The 14,322-nt window shown below is 43.5% G+C and overlaps 8 protein-coding genes across 8 annotated transcripts; 4 read left to right on the top strand and 4 right to left on the bottom strand.

Moving 5' to 3' along the window:
• Positions 1–384: 384 nt before the first annotated feature.
• On the bottom strand, positions 385–1,515 carry L199_003656 (uncharacterized protein; the record flags this gene model as incomplete). The annotated part of the gene is made up of 1 exon (XM_064889386.1): positions 385–1,515. The coding sequence occupies one exon, from the start codon at positions 1,513–1,515 to the stop codon at positions 385–387; it is 1,131 nt and encodes a 376-aa protein (XP_064745458.1).
• An 857-nt stretch (positions 1,516–2,372) lies between these two features.
• On the top strand, positions 2,373–2,765 carry L199_003657 (uncharacterized protein; the record flags this gene model as incomplete). The annotated part of the gene is made up of 1 exon (XM_064889387.1): positions 2,373–2,765. One exon carries the CDS (start codon positions 2,373–2,375, stop codon positions 2,763–2,765), a length of 393 nt encoding a protein of 130 aa, XP_064745459.1.
• Positions 2,766–3,390: 625 nt separating this feature from the next.
• On the top strand, positions 3,391–4,398 carry L199_003658 (uncharacterized protein; the record flags this gene model as incomplete). The annotated part of the gene is made up of 1 exon (XM_064889388.1): positions 3,391–4,398. One exon carries the CDS (start codon positions 3,391–3,393, stop codon positions 4,396–4,398), a length of 1,008 nt encoding a protein of 335 aa, XP_064745460.1.
• A 395-nt stretch (positions 4,399–4,793) lies between these two features.
• L199_003659 (uncharacterized protein) lies at positions 4,794–8,525 on the bottom strand (the record flags this gene model as incomplete). The annotated part of the gene is made up of 10 exons (XM_064889389.1): positions 4,794–5,621; positions 5,692–5,956; positions 6,024–6,202; positions 6,274–6,373; positions 6,440–6,751; positions 6,812–6,981; positions 7,046–7,181; positions 7,247–7,381; positions 7,449–7,513; positions 7,572–8,525. 10 exons carry the CDS (start codon positions 8,523–8,525, stop codon positions 4,794–4,796), a joined length of 3,144 nt encoding a protein of 1,047 aa, XP_064745461.1.
• Positions 8,526–8,895: 370 nt separating this feature from the next.
• Positions 8,896–11,276, top strand: L199_003660 (tRNA pseudouridine(38-40) synthase; the record flags this gene model as incomplete). The annotated part of the gene is made up of 9 exons (XM_064889390.1): positions 8,896–9,329; positions 9,406–9,438; positions 9,495–9,647; positions 9,725–9,862; positions 9,951–10,250; positions 10,319–10,472; positions 10,560–10,849; positions 10,943–11,002; positions 11,069–11,276. The coding sequence occupies 9 exons, from the start codon at positions 8,896–8,898 to the stop codon at positions 11,274–11,276; spliced, it is 1,770 nt and encodes a 589-aa protein (XP_064745462.1).
• Positions 11,277–11,548: 272 nt separating this feature from the next.
• L199_003661 (uncharacterized protein) lies at positions 11,549–12,278 on the top strand (the record flags this gene model as incomplete). The annotated part of the gene is made up of 4 exons (XM_064889391.1): positions 11,549–11,653; positions 11,737–11,747; positions 11,815–11,902; positions 11,994–12,278. 4 exons carry the CDS (start codon positions 11,549–11,551, stop codon positions 12,276–12,278), a joined length of 489 nt encoding a protein of 162 aa, XP_064745463.1.
• A 169-nt stretch (positions 12,279–12,447) lies between these two features.
• L199_003662 (uncharacterized protein) lies at positions 12,448–13,219 on the bottom strand (the record flags this gene model as incomplete). Its single annotated transcript, XM_064889392.1, has 3 exons — positions 12,448–12,533; positions 12,622–12,765; positions 12,832–13,219. The coding sequence occupies 3 exons, from the start codon at positions 13,217–13,219 to the stop codon at positions 12,448–12,450; spliced, it is 618 nt and encodes a 205-aa protein (XP_064745464.1).
• Positions 13,220–13,796: 577 nt separating this feature from the next.
• On the bottom strand, positions 13,797–14,207 carry L199_003663 (uncharacterized protein; the record flags this gene model as incomplete). Its single annotated transcript, XM_064889393.1, has 2 exons — positions 13,797–13,861; positions 13,928–14,207. The coding sequence occupies 2 exons, from the start codon at positions 14,205–14,207 to the stop codon at positions 13,797–13,799; spliced, it is 345 nt and encodes a 114-aa protein (XP_064745465.1).
• Positions 14,208–14,322: the final 115 nt, after the last annotated feature.

Consider the following 14,322-nt stretch of genomic DNA (forward strand, 5'->3'; position numbering starts at 1 on the left):
GAAAGGAATTCATAAGCTTGATTCGGTATAGAAACATTTTATTCGGTATCTCTACAGGATACGTGGGTATCAATCATTATCATAGGATACAATAAATAAGGATTATAGATAGGATACAACGAGAACAAAGTAATGATTTGTAAGATGAACGGAAATGCTACAAACAAATAAGAATCAGGCCAATCCAAAAAAATCATAACGAAGAGAAAATTAGAAAGAAAATCTTAGAAGAGCCAGGAGACCGGAGTTGATGTAGAATGTATCTTAGATCAATTGAGAGCGAAGAAGATACAGTGGAAGATGAATTCTTGTGAGTGTCATCCTGAGGTTTTGTGATTTCCCCTCCTTTATCCTAGTCCTACGGTACATATTATCTTGATCTATTCAATCTTGAGTGAGATTCCTTTGTCCGATGACCATATGGAGTTTAGGACTTGAGCTGATCTGAGCGGTAGGTACGAGTGAATTATCGAGATATGGTTTAGCCAACCAAGGTTCAGGTGATAAAGGACTATAAGCGGAGGATGAAGATCTAACAGTCTTTGGATGGGTATTTCCCCTGCTATTGCCCTCAGTGGGTGTAGTGATCTCGAGAGGTGAAGGACCTTTGATGATACGATTCTTCTGTCGTTGGCGTTGGTAATGATGATGATGCTGATCAAATAACCAATCTCTCACTTTTCCTTCTCCATCCCCTTCCCCTTGATCTCCTCCATTCGAAAACTTTCTCAGCCTTCGCCTTTCCTCCTTCTCCTCTTTGATCTTAGTATCGTACATCCTCCAATACTGGTACATACATATTCTTCCCAATGCTTGGTCGGAAGGGATGATTGATGAATAGCCACTCGATTCGCTCGACGAGTCATCATCGTCTTGGTTCTCTTCTTCCTCATTGAGTTGATTCGAGTTGTTATGCGAGGAAAGGAGTGAGAAGAATTTAGGATGGATAATCTCTCCTCTGGCAAATGCCGTTTGAGGTTGGCAAATTCTTCTGAGATATCTATGTGGGTGAAGGGAGGAATGTCGTACTTCCATGAATGCATCGATGGGGATGACATTGTTTGTACTAGACAGACGTTTTGAGGTCGAAGCCTGTTTATCGGCATGACCAAAGACTAAGTGATCTTCACTCGCTTCAGGCGAAGATAAGAGCAAGTTATGATGTTCGGTCTGATCTCGAAGTAAGATCGTGTGAGTAAGAGGTGATTGGGTCTCAGGAGTGATGAGTATAGCAGATTGGATTGAATCATCCGAACTACTCCTGGCAAGGTTCTGTTCATGTTTGTTCTCGTTATCTAACTTGATGTTGAGTCGCTGAGGTGATGGTGATGGTGGTCTAGTGAGAGACGAATGATCAATGATTTTCACTCCTTTTGAACCACTTGGACCGGGAGTCGGTGGTGGAGTAGGTGTAGGCGTGGATGAGATGAATTGCGGGAAAACCTGAGGGTAGGTGAGGGAGGTGGTTGGGTATGCTGAAGGAAGAAGGAAGGGTTGGTAGATCGAGGTGGTCATTATGGAGTTGAGAATGATGTTTCTAGGCTGTTTCTAACAACAGGTTATGCTCTGTATATACCTGCTAGAGGATTTGATCTGGTGAGCAAGTCACAAAGCGGAAGATCAGTACCAGAACCTTCCCTCCGCTTGTCATTCACTTGACTCACAGAGATAGCGTACCGCGTTACGGAAATGATGTTTCGCTGTATTATATTGTATGGTCGCAAGTAAAGCTGAGGAAGGAGCTGGATGAGGAGTAGTACTCGAATCACAAGATGGACAGAGTCACTTACAGATACACATTCACATTCAAATTCAAGAACAGATACAGATTGTCGTGCTGTTTGTTGATAAGAACAAGAAGAAGGATGAACCAATCAGAGCGAAGCGGCAAGTGAGGGAGAGGAACGATCTTCCTTGTCGTGTTTGATGTGTGTGTGTAATACGTACTGGTGTTGTCAGTTATACGTTGATTGATTGATGACCCAAACGAAGGGGTTGATAGTACAAGGGTCCTTTCCGCATGTCATAGTGGGTCTGTGCGAGCCAAAAGATAAAGTGCCACTATCATCCATTTTTCGATGACTTACAGTACGATGCGATGCTGTGTCCTAGAGGGAGTACGTCAATATGAAATGCTTTGGTGTCAGAAAGAATATTGGGAAACAAAGTTCAAGAGGGGTCGTAATTCTATAAGTTCATGTATACTGTGGTCTACTAGACAGCATGCATATATACAATGCAAGAGATTCGAACACTTGGCAATGTTCTCCTTTCTCTTGTCTTTCTTCTTCTAACAAACATCTTGAACAAATCGAGGAACAAAGAAAAAATACGATACCCTCAGCACAAAAGACATATATCAACAACCGACAATGTCAACCGATACCAGCACCACCAACAGCACCCCTACCAGCAACAGCTCCTCCGGTTATACCTCACCTTCATCAACCTCAACCTCGACTCGAACCTCACCATACTCTACCAAGGTATCTTCACCCCTCGCCTTATCAGACTACAACCTCAAGCTTACCGCAATTGAGGAACCTTCAGAAGGGGAATTGAAACCTTCCAAGAAATGTACTCCGGAGGTCTACACCGACATTCAATCTCAAGAGAAAATATCGAGATCCACACGATCGATCACGAAGTACAACGAAAACGAGTATATCTGGTTCAAGGGTTGTACGAGTAGGAGAGTTGCGGAGAAGGAGGGGGAATATATTTGGTTTGATACGAAGAGATGTAAAGGGAGAAAGGGGTATTGAACTTGAACATATTCATACACATTGCTTTGGTATACACTATACTATACTCTTTTGATATTGAGAAATTTGAATGATATGAGATGAATGGTTGGGAGATGAGCTTCAATTGATCGATGCCCATAGGCATGGTGTATTGAACATAACACAGTTGTACGACACGAATATGCACTGTACATTGTCCAATAGACTTGCCACTGAATTTGCCGGAGCTACAGTACATGTAGATATAGATGTGGCGTGGCATTTGCCACTTCGACTCCCACCTGGATTTCATTCTGCTTGTTCCATCCGAGACATCCTTCGGCACACGATCCAACTTTATTTCCAGAAAACAACACCAATCAAGTACCTCTACGTACTCTGCATGTGCGTCATGCAGCGTCCAACTTTATTTCCATAAAATCCAATGTACTGTCATGCTAGTGACCCAGAATGTATCATAGTAGTCGAGCTGTTCGTGTATATAAGCAGGGATCCAACTCGGTTTTACTTCTTTGCACTTCCTACTTCCTTCTCATTCCACCCATTCCCAGCAAGTCGCACACACCCCATACTCAGCAAACCTTTCATACATACCATTACACTCAGACCATACTCGCCACTTCGATACAACTCACTCGACAAGATGCCATTCCCATACCTATCTTTCCAAACTTTCATCCTCATGATGGTCATCCCCATCGTTATTCTCAAAGATATTCAATGGCGATATCAACAACTCAAATCCCATATCAAACGTCTGACCAATTCGATTGTATACGATTTCATTCCTACAGTTGGAGTTTATACCTTGATTGGTTGTTTGGCTGTGCCAGCTATAATGTTCATGGTATTATTCAAACTCTCATCATATATCGTACGAACACTTTGTTCAGTATTCCTATTCTTATCGAAATCTTCAACCATCTCCCTTGAAGAAAAAGAAGCAGACGGGAGAGAAGAAGAATATGAATTCCAAGAAAAATCAACATCAACTTCGCCACTTATTTCGACCATTAACGATTCAACGGTTAGTACCAGTTCAGCTTCAAGCGACAATTCGTCATCTGGTCCAGGTACACCCACCACCCCTATCAATACGGCATCTATCGAATCGTGGTCATACGGTGTATACCTCAAACGATACCCTTCACTAACCGTTGATTCGCGACTCGAATTCGACTCTGAACAATTCGAAGACGATGACGATGACCGACTCGAGTACGTTAAAGAACCTCAACCTAAATTCGAAAGAGGCGGTGATTACCCTTATTTGCCACTCCGGTTGAACGTGGATGACAATATATCACCCACCTCGACCAGCTCGTACTTCATTGCGATCGACACCGATACATCTTGCGATAACACTCCGATCACGATCCACTCTGACGATCCGACCATCGCCACACGCACTAGAGAAGATGAAAAGCAAAAGGAAGAGAACAAACGGATCGATAATCGCCTTCTAAGAGCTAAAGAGATGAACCTCAGGCATTCCAAATTCGTCAGAAGGTGCGAGAAAGAGAGCGAGAAGTTCAATGCTAGCTTTCCGGGTGAAATGGATATTGTAAAAATACGAAAGAGCCTTGAGCTCAACGGAAAGAAACATGAGAACAGCGGAGCGAAGATGGACTTGTCTGTAATCTATGAATAATATATATACATTTATATATACTTGTATGGTTTTATAATTGTCTTCTGATATTGTATTTTTCATGGTCTCTTGTTGGTCAATTACTCATTCCTGCATTTCAAACCATATGAAAATACGAGAGATGATATGAATATGTTGAAAACCCCACATTTTCCAGATTATGACACGATTGATACAATGATGCAAATGAAGTGATGAACGATCTATCTCAGTGTGCACGATCGTATATACAGGTTGCAGTCTATTGTACATTCACGATTCGTCGAGTTTGGATATATACATACATGCAATGTGAGTAATGTTACACAAACAGCCACTACTACCACAAAAAACAACATCCCTTGATATACATTAAGCCCAACACAGCGAGTCAATCCACACTCTACAGTGAAATATCACCTCCCCAAAACCTGCTGTAAGATCCCTCTAACCCCTTCATCCCTCCATCTCTCTTCTTCCCCATCAACTCTTTTACCTTTATCATCTTCCTTCCATCCCTCTAACCCTTCCTCATCCTCAGGATCTTGTTCATCCTCATTACGTTCCTGTATCACTTCATCCTCTCTTTCTCGTCTTCTGGAAGGTTTGATCAGATGACTTGATCTATCAAATGCTCTTTCATATTCATTCCTCCTTTCTAGCAATTTCCTTTCATCCATCCCCACTCCTGATATACCCAATCCGCGTCCTCCACCCCCTGCGTACATTGAACCTTCTAGTCCCAATCCACGATGAAAATTGGTCCTGGGCGATCTAGGTGATCTAGGTGATCTGAGTTGTCCAACAAGTCTGTCTAAGAATAAAGAAGCAGACGGATCGGAAGGTTGCCAATCTGGATGAGTAGCCTTGAAGTGAAGTACACTAGATTCCATCTTTTCGTTTCCTTTCTCTGTCCACCTATCTCGATTCGCTTTTCTAGTAGTCTGATTGTGATCGATAACAGCAGCAGGTGAACCTTGAGTGGTAGTCGTAGACGGTGCAGCCGCAACTTCATCAACTGCTTTGGGATCCGAACCATTCCTTCTGAAATCAAATACCGCAAATGAACATACATATCCTACTCCATCAACGTGGACTGTAAATTCCCTGAAGAAATCGATGATCGCCCCTGCACATGGTGGGAGCGAGAAGAATAGGACAAAGGGAGTGAGGATTACTGAGAGAAGTTCAGTGAAGAAGATGGTTATTTTCAGAGCGAACAGTTGACCGAATGATTGGTGAACCTAGAACAGAGGTACCACAGGTCAGCTGACCTATGATTGATATGGGAAACTGAATCGAAAGCACACTCACCATTTGACTATGCAGTTTACCTTTCCACTCAGCTGGCAGATAGTGAGTATATCCCACAACCTCCTTCATCCGTTCTTCAGGATCAAATACCATATTCTCCTCCGGTACCATCCCTCTGGCTACTGCCAACACACCTCCGAAGAGACCCAAGTAGAATAAGACCGTACGATGAGGGGTGATCTCGAAATGCAGGAATAGATCTGGGTCGATCACCGAAGCTAGCAGTAAAACGGCTGCAAATGATCCCGCTATGAATGCTACGAACCTACACACATCGAGACATAAGCTCATCTTTCCCCTCTTAGGAGCTACACGGGTCTGAACCAGCTTACCGCATGATCAGAGCCGTTCGCTCTTTGGGAAACTGATCGATATACTCTTTGGCTATAGGGTATGAACGGTCTAATCGCCTTTCGAACAGATGTGGCAATTCATTGAATTCGCGGAACTTCCATTGGGCGTAAGGTGTATATTGGCGACCTCCAATTGATGATGGATTCTTGTGATATTCCTATAATGTACATGGTAAGTGATCTAGTCAGCTCTCGTACTATTGGAACAAGTCCCAGATTCGGAGCTCACCTCAAAATATCTGAAGAATGAATACACAACCAGATAAACCACTATGAACGGCGCGAAGATCGCATTCAATACACCCATGAAGATGAATCTTCTTTTTAGCCTATTTGAGAACAAAGTGATAAGCTTTCTTTTCAAGCCCCTGTCGATGGGATTGCAGGAAGCTTACCCAATGACCAGATCCTTTCTTCTCCGCTCTCTCACGAATTCCTTTTTGACCTGACCTCTCGTATCGAATAGATATACCATCAAGCAAAATCTCAAATTCCATTCCAAAGCTTTGGTAAGGGTATTCGCACCAAACGATATGAACTTCCTATCCTGCTGAGAAGTGTGTGAAGGCAAGGATCCGGTAGTTGGAGCAAGGAGTGAGGGAGGTACGAGATGATCAAGCGAATGAGGGATTGGTAAACGAACTCTGAGATCCAAGAGATCTTTGTTGAATAACGCGATAAGGTAGTTCTCTTGACGTAGAATTCGACTAAAAGCGAAACATGACAATGTTAGCCGTCTGATCATGCATAGGCGTCAATTAACTTACTTGGCAACATCATGAGCATCCAGTTTCTTATACGTAGCTTGATCCGCTTCGTCTACCATATCTGCCAAAGCGGTCGCTCCGCCATTGGACAAGGAGGTGACAGGGTTGTGATTCCGGATTTCTCCTATGAGTCGAACAATTTCAGGCCAAGGTAGAGTTTGTATATCGGCCTAGCGATGATATAGCTTTGTAAGCTCAACGGATCATAGCCGATACAAGAAGAATTGAGCTTACATCTGGTATTCCGAGTAGGTAAGTGTAGAAGCGATACATCTCCAGTAGTTTGGGTAGGGAAAGAACGAAGGAGGAGAGTTGGAAGATGAAGAAGGCTGATATGATGATCATGAATAACATGTGAGGGAATGAAGCTCTGAGATACGCCAGAATAGATATCAGCTTCAAAGGTACCCCTCCCTCAAAAACCAGCTGACCTACCTTATTATGCATTTCTCTATTAATACATCATCCAACCTTGCTATCGCATCAGGTCCAGATGCTTCCGACCATAGTTTCTTGTAATCTATACAGGACGTGAGAAAGGTAGAAAAAGCAATGACGAAGAAAGTGGTTCTGCCATTCATATTATCCATCAGCTGTTTAGCCATCAAGGAACCGATCGAGAGCAAGCTGAACATACAATAGGTTGAGTGCTCTGGCAAGTGCTATACACCATATTCCTTTACCCTTATAGTAATCGTATACCTGCCTCGGTCATCAGCTAAGATCAATTCCACTGAGTGAAGATTGATAACTGACTTACCTCTTGTAAGAATCCATCCAAGTCCTCTACATTTACCCACTTCCACAAAGCCTTCTCATGATTGTTCAGTCCTTTCCTTCCTATCTTATCTTTCCTGCCTTGTAATCCAGTATATCTGCCTCTATCTTCTCGTTCTTCATGTTCGTCTTCCTCCTCCTGAACAGGTAACGCATGATATTTCCTTCCTCCTTTATCCCTTGATTTAGCCTTAGCTTTGCCTTTCCCCTTCTTCGAGCTTTCAGCTTCACTCGTAAAGGTAGGATCTAGATATCCTGAGCTACTAGTCTGTCGAGAAGATGGAATTGGATTAGGACGAGTTGATGAGCCACTCGGTGGTTCTCGGAAAGTAGGCAATGGTTTGTTAGGTCTATTTGTCTCAGGTGATGTCGATGCATCTCTGGATATAGATGATTCACCAAGATTGGTATTGGTACCTTCTAATCCAGATGCATAAACTGATATAGTTGATGGACCAGGTGATGTTGATCTAGATCTCGTGGAGGTAGATGATGAGGGGATATTATGATTGATGAATGGACCAGGACTACTAGCCCTCGGTATAGGTGTACGATCACTATGTATGAGAGGTCTTGAGGGTGATTTGGGTGTTCGATCACCTGCTGAAGGTTGTTCACCAAATATCAATGATCGAGGAGGAGCTTCATCATCATCTGAGGAACTTGATGAGGTCGTCAATACGTGTGTACGTGTATGCGAACCCCCCATGGCTCTGCGATGGATATTATCGGGTGTAGGTGTAGGTGACATCCTATCGTTCCGAAGTTGATCCTCATCGTCGTCGTTGACAGTCGAGTCGTCACCGCCTTGTAGCTCCCTTAGAAGCATGGTAGAGGGACTGTCGGGATCTGGGTAGGTCGAACGAGCGACGGAAGAGTATGGGTTGACGAGGTTGAGAAGAGGGTTGGTATGTTGAGATGGACTTGAGGGTGCCATTGTGGATCATGTCTCGAGTATGATATGGTATCGCCTTCAAGCTGTCCATGAGAGGGATATATAATCAAGGTTACGAGTACAGCCATGATCGTCATGGTCTTTGTTGTTGTTATTGTTGTTGGTGATGACGGAAGGGGGGATGGTGGCGATAACCGGTATCGCTAGATTACAACCGTGGGAAAGTGAAATTCCCAGCCAGTAAGTTATTTTCAACGTTTTCGTTTGTTGGGTCTTCCACTTCAGCTGATCTCTTGTTTTCCTGTCTTATCCTCCACAACCTCGCCAGACGTGCATGATATTGCCTCGTCTACGTCAATTCTTGACCGCCTTGGTATCTAAAAGTACTTCTTGCCCCACAGCCATAGCAACGATGGAAAACACCGAATCAATCAAACGAGCTCGATCCCCCTCCCCAAAAGCAGAGTCGAAAGATGGCGTAGTAAACCCCAAGGCCGAACAGCCTGAAGAAGGTCAACCTCCGGCTAAGAAACCTCATGTCGAACCCACTGCCTCAGCACCTTCTGATACCCCCATATCAGGTGTGAATGTCAGTGTGGATGTGGATCCTGAAGAGGCAATGTTCAATGCCATGTCTTCTGAGAATGGTGAAGACAGGAAGAAAAAGACTTGGGGAAGAGGACAGGGGTATGGTAATGGAGGTAAAGGCAAGGGGAAAGAGAGCGAGAAGAAGGGACCGGATGCGGTGAAGTATGACAGGAGACCTAATGATTGGACACCCAGAGAGAAGAAGGACGGAGAGACCGAAGCTAGGTTACCGAAGAGAAGGTGTGCTTTGCTGGTAGGGTAAGTGTCAGCTTCCATTCACCGTCGCTCAGTATCCAGTCGGACTTGAAGCTGATCTCATGGCTCTGATATGCAGATACTGTGGTACTGGATATCACGGTATGCAAATGTGAGTGTATGAATCATATATGACACTCGAAACCAGTAGCTGACAGTATCATGCAGACAAACGCACGGCTCAGAAACTATCGAAGGAGACGTATTCGCAGCACTCGTCAAAGCAGGTGCTATCTCAGCGGACAACGCGAACGATCATAGGAAATCAGATGTTCAGAGAGCAGCTAGGACTGATGCAGGTGTGCACGCAGCTGGAAATTGGTCAGTTGCAAGATAGGGTCTCTATATCCCCCTTAATATGTCCTACAAGCTGACCATATCATCTTTCTTCGACATAGTATCTCACTGAAAATGATCGTCGAGCCACCTCTTCCGGAAGGATACAAGACACTGGCAGAATACGTCAATTCCATCTTACCTGATCAGATTAGAATGTGGGGATTCGTCAGGACAGTCAAATCCTTCAATGCTAGAACGTGAGTTTGGTACTTCGACTAAACTCAGCCATCGAAGCAACCACCCAACATAGCAGAACATAGCTAACTAATTTCTGTCACATTATAGAGCCGCCGACTCACGTATCTACGAATATCTCTTGCCTTCATACTGCCTCTTACCGCCTGGACGAGATGATCCATTGGGTAAAAGGCTGGATAAGTCATCACCTGGATGGAGAGATCTGCTGGGCAAAGAAGCAGTAGATTTCGTTGATGCTGCACCATCGCTCGAGCCCGAGGGCGAAGAGGAAGGGGGAAAGGTGAATCCCAAGAACAGGGGAGAATTCGAAAGGAGACGGGGATTCAGGGTTGATAGCAAGACTTTAGAGAGGTTCAGAGAATTGATCGCTCAATATAAAGGTACTCAGTAAGCCTGATCATCCCAAAACATTACAGACGAGATGAAGTACTGATGAGATGGATTGGGGTAAATAGTAACTTTCATAATTTCACAGTCGGTAAACCATTCAACGATAGAACTGTAAAGAGATTCATGATCAAATTAGAAGTGAAAGATCCTCAGGTGTACGGTGAGATCGAATGGATCTCCGTCATGATTCACGGTCAAAGTTTCATGTTGCATCAAATCGTGAGTTGATGCGTCACTACGGCTACATCCCTGTTATATCATTTCATAAAGTCTGTGATGTTGACCTTATCTTGGTTGATGTTATAGCGAAAGATGATATCAATGGCAATGTTAGCATGTAGAACAGCTTCGCCACCATCCTTGATTCCTGAGACTTTCGGTCCCAAACGTATTCATGTACCTAAAGCACCTCCTCTCGGATTGCTACTCGAAGCACCTCAATTCGGAGTATACAACACTCGAATCACCACCAAGGCGAACGGTCTACAGGAAGATAGAGATCCGGTGGATTTCGGATTATATGCTGAGCAGATGCATGATTTCAAGGTGAAATGGATTTATGAGAAACTGAGACAAGAGGAATTGGAAGCTCATGTGTGAGTGTCATCTTTGATCTTGATCGCAAACATGATTCAAGTACAGCGACTTTTATCTGGACAACAAGCGCTGATTGATATTGTATGATGTAGCTTCCATAAATGGATGCGTCAGATGGATTGCTCCATGTCCAATGGTCTCGCATTCTTGAAGTGAGTTTTAGTTCTGCCCCTGTTCGAGCATCCTCAGATCAATGCTAAGTATGAACTGCAATGTAGTACCCAAGGAACCATCCCACCTGAAGCGGACTTGTCAAAAGGAGCAAAAGAAGCTCGTCGAGCTGCTGCTGCCGCTCAAGCTAAAGAGGGTGGAGCGGGCGGTGAAGGTGAAGGGGAGGGTGAAAAGGATATAGCAGACGAGGAGATGGAAAGTGAGGATGAGGAGGTTGATATGGAGGAGGTTAAAAGAGGTGAATGGGAAGGATAGATGGAATATCCCTGGCATTTCCTAGAGCATACAGAGCATATGCATGTCATCTCGTTCAGCATCACTACAGTAACTTACTCGTACGGATAGCACCAGTCTAACTCACCAGCTCGGATAAATAAAGGGAGTTTTAGCCGGACAGCCGAAAGACGACACTATGATGACGAAAGAGGAGTTCACAATCTCTCTGCTTGACAATAGTTGTACTCTGCTTCACGACTATCATATTCTGAAGGCTTACAACTCAGGATCACACTCACGGTTCATTCAAGATGTCACCCAGCCCGGTCACAGAGAGTATGAAGTATTTCCTCAAGGCTGAGAAGTTCGCTGTTATAGGTCGGACGATGAACGACAGGTCGAGGTGGGATAACAAGGTGAGTGAGTCTAAGGGGGATAGTCTTGCTGAACTGATTGGGATAAAGGCATTGCTGATAGAATAACGCTTCACTGTATATAGATATTGAGATGGTAAGTGTCAATGTCTGAATACCAACGGTCAATAGTCGTTCATCGATTCACCATTCCGTGAGTGTAGGTATCAACAACGTAATTTCCCTGTCACGGCCGTTCGACCTAACAAACCTTCTGAGGAAGTTGAAGGTCTAAGCTTGTTGACTGAACCAGTAAGTGTGTCATTTAATTTCTTTTCCATTCTCATACCCTGTCCTGTCGTCTTCTATCTCAATTCGTACTCATCTTTACATATGCTGTTAGACCCAAATACCCGATCTTCCTTCAACATCCATCTCAATAATCATCAACCCCCTAGTCGGTATAGATATCCTCAAATCGCTATATCCTACTCCACCTGATCCGAAGAGAGAACCAAGGAGTATATGGTTCCAGCCTGGTGCTGATTCAGCTGAGATATGGGAGTATGTCAAACAGCGCGGACTGGAAGATAAGGTGATTGGGAAAGGAGCATGTGTATATAGGGATGGTGATGGGATTTTGGATCTGATCAAGAATGAAGAGAAAGAGGGGAAAGGTAAATTATAATGACCAGAAATAAAGCAGGAAACTCGATCGAGATGTATAGAAGTAAAAAGATCAGTGAGTTCAGTTGAAAATGGCAATCATACAGTCATGCATTCATCTGTCAATTCCCGACATGTACAAACATCAAAGACACATATCGTTCTGTCCCTCGAGGCCAAACGAGATTCGATCAAGAGGTTGTTCTTGTCATATCGTTAAACACGATACTATACGTAGTAGGTCTAAACAATCGTCTCTTGGTGATAATCTTGTATTCTAAAATATGGAAAATACGAATCATGACATAAGCATATTCACTCACCATCAGAAGATCAAATGAAAGTCAAGATGCTGAACGACTTACCATTCATATCATTCGACTCTGAAGGATCATCAACTCCTTTTCCAGATCCAAAAGTCAAGAAAACCATAATACTGTCGAATAAGTTGGTAATAGAAAATGACAAGGTACGATCCCAATCCGACGGTTTACCAAGCCATTCTTCTCCTACCCAATCATCTATTCAGCACTTCAATACCCAGTATATACTATCTTGTTGCAAAACAAACTTACGTTCTCTCCGTGCTCTCTCTACGCCAGATTGGGTATACGAATCACCTATACATTCCTCTTCTATACCCCACACACACTGATCATTCATAAGATCTTTGGTATCGCCCGTGGTCCGAGGGTGAGAACTACGGGGAGATTGATAAACCTCGACAATCTGTTTGAGATTATATTCGGATAAAGAGATCGGTTGACTCCCGGATCTGTCTTTGTGTTTGTGTTTGTGTTTGAGTTTTCTAGGAGGAATAGTGAAATAATCATTCTCCTCTGAGAATCTCACTTTCTTTTCTCTTTCGGATCTTGGCGAATCGGGAGTCTTGAGGATCGACGTGGGCGGGGAGGGGGGTGTGGCGAGAGTGGTAAGACTTGACGTGGATGATGAAGGAGACATCGTCAAATAGTTCACCATTTTGTCAGATTTAGTACTCAGTCAGTAATCGTGATACTATATTTTGTAAGTATGGATGATGATTGTGTTGTGGACTGGAAGAAGGAAGCACGGATCAACATGGTATGACTTATATCCATGGGGGTGGCAACATTATCACCTTCAATTGCAATAACTTACTACGTACGAGTTGTGAATACAGTAGCTGCCGGTGAACTTTATCTCCAGAAATCAGTTTCCGCTGTCATATTTTAGGAGTACGTTATCCATCTTTCACGTTTCAAGCTGTGCTGTTAATCACTCGAAATGATCTTCTCAATATGAAACAAGGTTGATTATGACCTAATGGAGCACAGTAGCATTACGCATAGCAAGTGGCAGTTCACCTTTAATAGACAAGTAAGATATAAGACTGTATAACCAGCAACCCTACTATATCACACTGTATAATACCCAGTGAATGAGAGACAATTCTGTGCAGTAGAACGATAACGATCATGTATAGTAAACAAGATGCACTTTTGTAAGCCGAATACCTTCCTATATGTATCATACGGACATATGAAAAAGTGACGTCGAATCATGTATGTTCCTTGCCAGACCCTTCCTTATTCATCCATACCATCCCATCTTCGTCGTCTGAACCTATAAGGGTGTTAAGACTTCTGATCAGCAAAAGTTACAATACCTTGATAGTCGATGTTCACTTACATTCCGGTGATTCACAGACTACAACATTTTCTCCTTGTCTCGCTAAGCCAATCATTGGAATCTCCTTGGTCGTAGGTGTGAGCAACTTCGAAGAGTCCGTTGAGGACGATGAAGATGAAGGCGAAGGTAAAAGTGGCGATTGTTTTCCCGGGATGATCTCATATACTTTCACAGGTGTATACGCATAATCTCGTACTATGATTTTAGAGCTTGGTTCGGCGGTGGCAGTGCTTGTGGGAGGTTGAGTGGATGAGGTAGAAACGAGAGTATCGGTAGACATTTTGTTTTGTAGATTATAAATTGTGAATTGTGAATCGTGTCTGTTTCTGGAGAACATATCAGTGCGTGATGAAACGTAGAGAAAGAACAGAAGTACCGTTTATCGTCTTCACTTA

Source organism: Kwoniella botswanensis, chromosome 1 (assembly GCF_036426115.1).
Source record: "Kwoniella botswanensis chromosome 1, complete sequence".
Classification (NCBI taxonomy): domain Eukaryota; kingdom Fungi; phylum Basidiomycota; class Tremellomycetes; order Tremellales; family Cryptococcaceae; genus Kwoniella; species Kwoniella botswanensis.